The 5337-nt window shown below is 48.1% G+C and overlaps 2 protein-coding genes across 7 annotated transcripts in view; both read left to right on the forward strand.

Moving 5' to 3' along the window:
* The window catches only part of ciz1b (cdkn1a interacting zinc finger protein 1b), a 10429-nt gene extending 8443 nt beyond the window's left edge, over window positions 1–1986 (forward strand). For all 3 annotated transcript variants that reach the window (XM_020595275.1, XM_020595276.1, XM_020595274.1), the window contains one exon: window positions 587–1986. In XM_020595275.1, the coding sequence (XP_020450931.1) occupies window positions 587–673 (87 nt within the window). In that variant the 3' untranslated portion in view covers window positions 674–1986. The remainder of the gene's footprint in view (window positions 1–586) is intronic.
* Window positions 1987–2579: 593 nt separating this feature from the next.
* Window positions 2580–5337, forward strand: part of surf4l (surfeit 4, like) — a 6399-nt gene continuing 3641 nt past the window's right edge. The window contains exons 1-2 of one of the 4 annotated variants that reach the window (XM_020595296.1): window positions 2580–2845; window positions 4804–5019. In XM_020595296.1, coding sequence (XP_020450952.1) covers window positions 2798–2845; window positions 4804–5019 — 264 coding nt within the window. In that variant the 5' untranslated portion in view covers window positions 2580–2797. The other 3 variants (XM_020595293.1, XM_020595295.1, XM_020595294.1) reach the window with 3 other exon arrangements.

Below are 5337 nucleotides of genomic sequence, written 5' to 3' on the forward strand. Positions count from 1 at the left end.
GGAATCACTGTGCACAGTCTGACACGTGCTCAAACCTGGACATTAAAGGTCGCAGCTGGTCATTTTGTATGTATTTGTTATTGTGCACAAATCCCATCCAGAGAATGAAAAAGGTTTGACATGTTCCTTGAGGAGGAAACCTGCCCCCCAGTGCAGCGGTGTGGCTCACTGGGGGGTTTAATAGCTGGTGGACAACAGTGGAGGTCTACGGCACAGAGCGATGAGCTGGACCAGGGTCTGGACTCACACATCACAGTGAGGACACCACGTTCACTAGTGCTGCTGGTGTCTGGACAGGGTTGGTGGGGAACAGAGGAAATCACTGGCTGCGTCCTTTAATGTTCTGTGTTTCTTCATGTGAGACAGTAGCTGCTTGGTATCGAGGAGCTGTCCCTCAGTGTCGCTGGCCGTCAGCCTGTGGAGAGCAGCCTTTTCTCAGTAGCCCTCCTGGTTCAGTCTTGACATTTCATTCTTTTTGGAGGACAACGTGTTTCAGAGTATAGATCTGATACGTAGTCTGAAGGTAGCCCTGGAGCCTGATGTCCTGACAGAGACGGAGCTGAGTGTGTCTGTTGTGTTGTTGTAGAGTCACAGAGCTCAGAGGAGACGCTGTGCAGGAGGGACGAGGAGAGAGGCACAACATGTAGACAAGGACCCATCTGCCCTAAGCTGACCTGCTCAGACCATGTCCCACAATGCACCTGTGGGTGCTGGTGATGCACTGACGATGATGGCTTCCCACAGTCGGGCTCCCTCGTGTCTCCAGAACTTTAACTTCAGAACAGACCCACACATCAGCATTCAACGGGTCCACGTGTGTGCGCGCACGGGTTTCGCTGGCAAATGTTTGGCGAGTGTTTGACTGCTCACCGTATCTGAGGGGCTGCTGGAGGACCTGCACCTCAGAGTTTAACTGAAGTCCCGAAATCTCACGTTGTGTCCTGGACATCTGAATGTCTCTTATTAAAGGACCAGGCTGGTGTTTTTTTGTCTGTAAACACCTAAAGAAACCAAACCAACAGTAACTGTCCCACGGTGCTGTGTGTGTGCAGGAGCTCAGAGCCGCCCTCTACTAAAATACAACTGTACATTCTAGTCATATAGTACTGTGAGGAGAGTTCTTTTAAAAACCTTAACTAATTCTATCCATATCTACTTAAAAATAAAAATCACCCTAACAGTACCCTTCAAAAAAAGTCTGATTGCTTTCTGTAGTGTGGAGAGCTGCAGAAACCAGTTTCTCTGAATTTGATTTCCATTTAAAATGATGTGGAAATGAGCATGTTGATTTGCAGGTGACTGTGTACAAAGGGAGGAGAGGCTCCGCTGAAATAAAGCAGCAGCACTGGAGGCATTTTATTTTAGGCAGAAACATCACATGTTCCAGGTCATACACTAAACTCCAGCTGGGTGTAGAGGAATGGGGCACCGTCAGTCCTGAGAATGAGGCACTTCAGGAGATGTTTGGCTGAGTGGTTTTCTGTATCTGCTCCATTCTCCCAGCTATGAAGAATCACAACAGGAGCTTTTGCACCTCGGCTCCACACTGCAACTTTGTACTGAAGGAAAAGCTGCAGCATTGAAAAGAGACTGAGCCATAAAATAAACAGAGCTGCAGGAAAATGTAAATGTACTGTCCTGACACAGTGATGTCAGCAGGTGGCCATGCAGTACATGGTACGTACCTTACTGTAAAAACGAGAGAGAATCGGGCCAGGGAAACCTTTAAACAACCTTTAAGTGCATTTAAAACAATTCGACATCACCTATAATCCAACAGATTGTTGATTTGCTGTGCATTTATTAATGATTTTTTAATTTAATGTTGCAAAAATAATTAAACAATGGGAGCAAGTTGAGCAGGTCTGAGTACCTCCTGCACAGTGCAGCCTTTTATACATGGATGGAAGTTAAACGTTTAATCTACAGTAGATAAACCTCATCATCAGTGAGCCGTGGGCGTCCATGACCCTGTCTCCAGTTCACCATTTGTCCTTCCTTAGACACTGTTGGTAGGTACTAACCACTGCAGACCAACAACACCCACCAAGACCTGCAGACTGGGAGATGCTCTGACCCAGTCATCTCACCATCACAGTCTGGCCCTCGTCAGAGTCACTCACATCCTTACACTTACCCGTTTTTCCTGGTTCCAACACATCAACTTTGAAGACTGAATGTTCACTTGCTGCCTAATATACCCCCCACACTGACAGGTGTCACTAACAGATGGTCAATGTCATTCACTTCACCTGCCGTGGTCATAATGTTACAGCTGATCGGTGGATATCATCACTTCATCTGCAGGTGTTTTTCTTAATTGGTCATTTCTGTAACATGTCAGAACACTGAAAAATATCCATCAAAGTCCAAAGATTGTAAAAATTGTAACTGTTTCCTTTTTTTCTGTCAGTTTATCAATAAATTGGGTCTCCTTATTTTGACTTTCTATATCAAAGCCCATTAAAATGAATTAAAAACATGTCATCTTGACTCTTGTTTTATTACCATAAAACATCTGTAATGTAAAGACAAACGTTTGCACGTAATTGTAAGCAGCGCGTCATTTAGTTGAGCGTTTGGGCCCCGACGTCTCGACCCTCGCAGTCCACGTGGCATGCGTCACCCTGTCGCGCCCACAAGGGGCGCTCTGCTGTTCGCGGAGGATTGTGGGTCGGAGGCAGCATCAGAGCATCATCACGATCTTAACAGCAGCGAGCGAGACTTTTCTGGGCGGACGGAAGCCTGAGCTGGGAGCGTTTCTCCTCACTGAAGTGCCTTAAGAGCGGAACTAGAGATGGGACACGGAGACCTGATGAGCCGGGCGGAGGACGTAGCGGACCAGGTGAGCTCCTCTCCCCGGGAAGCACAACCCAGAGACGGGGCTAGGGCTCGGACAGGCGGCGGCTGTCCGGATGTGTCCCGCTGCTTTCGAGTTCCTTTGAAAAGTCGTGTCGTTTAAGCAGCTGGGTACTCGGGACACTTCCGAAGGGATTATTTATCAGCAGTTTGTTCTAGCACATCTAAAGTTTTAACTTTTCGGCGTAACCACAGACTGTGTTATCCGGGGTAACTAACGCTAGTTTGGCGGAGGCAGGTTGTGGGTGTAACGGGGTGTGTTGTGCGGTGTAGATCCTGCTAAATACCGAAAACAGCTTTTTATACAAGTTATTTTGCGAACCGGAGCCAAGAGCCGCTGGCCCGCTGTTCTCTGGGCCTGTTTGCTACCAGCTGCGATTCTTAGCAAACGAGTACGGAAATTTTAAAGTGATAGATTTTGAAGGGAGTCTGGTGGTGGTGCCCATGAACGATACAGAGCCCAAATTGCGTGGTTTCTTGGAAACATTGCAGGAAATAGTTTGACGCCGATTAGAAAGAAAATGCAGCCGTTGTTTACTATGATGGACTGTTATTTAAAAAGCAAATCACCTCTAAATGTGCAATAATTAAAGGAAGTGCTGATCAGTTACACGTATACCGACAGCTGGAGGAGGGCGTCCCAGCGACGCCCCCGGCCTGTGCAGCTATTTATACCCGCTGTGAGTCACTGCCATCCGGTGTGGAAATCTAAATTCACAGATTTCTCAACGGAGTCTGGTGTGACAGAAGTTGAGTTTAAATGTTCGTTTCAGTCAAAGAAAAGTACCAAAGTGAAAGCATTAATAATTGTCGTTTTTTACAACAGAATTTAAATCGCTTTAGTTGCAACAGGTACGTTAGTGACGTCACTGCGTACCAGACTCGGGTCGCACCGTCTGTAGCTTACGTTACCGCCGCTGCTCCGGCGTTTGCGTGGCTTGACAACAGCAGAACCGGCGTGTTATGTTGTGAAGTATCTTTCAGGAACGTTTTTCTGAGGCTCGTGTTTGAGCCGCAGCTGAAGGAACAAACCGGCCGAGTTATTTTAGCTGTCATCCAGCTGCAGGTGTGATCCTGCAGATGTTCGCTGTCCGCCCGCGGCGGGAGAATCAAGCAGCAGCTGTTTTCTCCAACAACTTGTTACACGTTTCCAGGTTCGAGGACGTACAGCTTTTCTCACTGGTACAGACAGTGTCTGCTGTATAGAACTTCTAAACCTAACCACGATGTGAAGAGCCAACAACTTGTGCACAGTGCTGCGTCTGTCACAAACAGCTGCACGTGCACTGTGCTGCCTCACAGGGTGCACATTTGTTTTTTTTTTACTGAGAATGTTTGTCAGCTGCAGCCTCAGTGTTGCACCAGGCCCGGTGTTGCCCCCGACAGCACACATCTCCATGTGACTGAACTGCAGCTTACGTGCAACTCCACGACACTTCGCCATGTGGACTGGGGAACACGGGGATCAAACCACTGACCCTCTGGTGAGATGACGCCCCGCTCGACCTCCTGAGCCACAGCCGCCCCTTTTAGAAGAAAGAAGCAGCAAACTGCCACGTTTGGCATTTTTGCTTGAGCAGTGAGTCAGTTATCAAAATAGTTGCTGCTGATATTTGTGTCAGTTCGTTGATTAGCGGCCTAGTGACATACCTGTGAGCTGACACCTGCAGTTCGCCCTCTAGTCTACGTCAGTGTATGTGTCCTCATGTCCTGTGGCTGCCCGTGCTGGCGTGCACAGTACCACGGCAGCTACCAGCTCCACGTGTGTTCAGTCTGACTCGGAGCCACAGAACCTGTTTTTATCTTCTAGTGCAGGTCGTGTGTTTTCTCACTGTGAATGTTTGTTCTCAGGTGTCTCTAGAGAAACGGACCAGGGTTTCATGAGACTACCCGAGTAAACAAAGTCTGTATAAAATGATTACCCCCCACCCCCTTCTGCTGCAGTTCCTGCGGCTCACCAAGCACTACCTCCCCCACGTGGCCCGGCTCTGTCTGGTTAGCACCTTCCTGGAGGATGGGGTCCGGATGTGGTTCCAGTGGGGGGAGCAGAGCGAGTACATCGACTCCACGTGGAGCTGCGGACACTTCCTGGCCAACGCCTTCGTCTTGCTCAACCTGCTGGGGCAGCTGGGTAATGTTCACATCTGTGTGTGGTTGTTACCGTCAGCCAGTCTGCAACATAACCAAATACACTTAACTCAGGAGCTGTACTGAAGTACTGGAGATATTTGTACTGGAGTGTTTCCATTTTCTGCTACTTCACTAGTATATAAGGTGTAAGCGATGAACATGATGATGCATCAGTCATTAGGATCCAGTAGTATCAAGAAATGCAGGACTTTTACTTGTAACAGAGTATTTCACAGTAGTATCACTAGTTTTACTGCAGTAAAGGCTCCATGTCCTTCCAGCACTGACTGAGTCAGCCACTATACTGGTGAAGGCTTTTAAAACCAAGGCAGCAGACGATACAGCGGT

The sequence above is a fragment of the Monopterus albus genome, unplaced genomic scaffold (genome assembly GCF_001952655.1).
Source record: "Monopterus albus unplaced genomic scaffold, M_albus_1.0 scaffold26.1, whole genome shotgun sequence".
In the NCBI taxonomy this organism is placed as follows: Eukaryota; Metazoa; Chordata; class Actinopteri; order Synbranchiformes; family Synbranchidae; genus Monopterus; species Monopterus albus.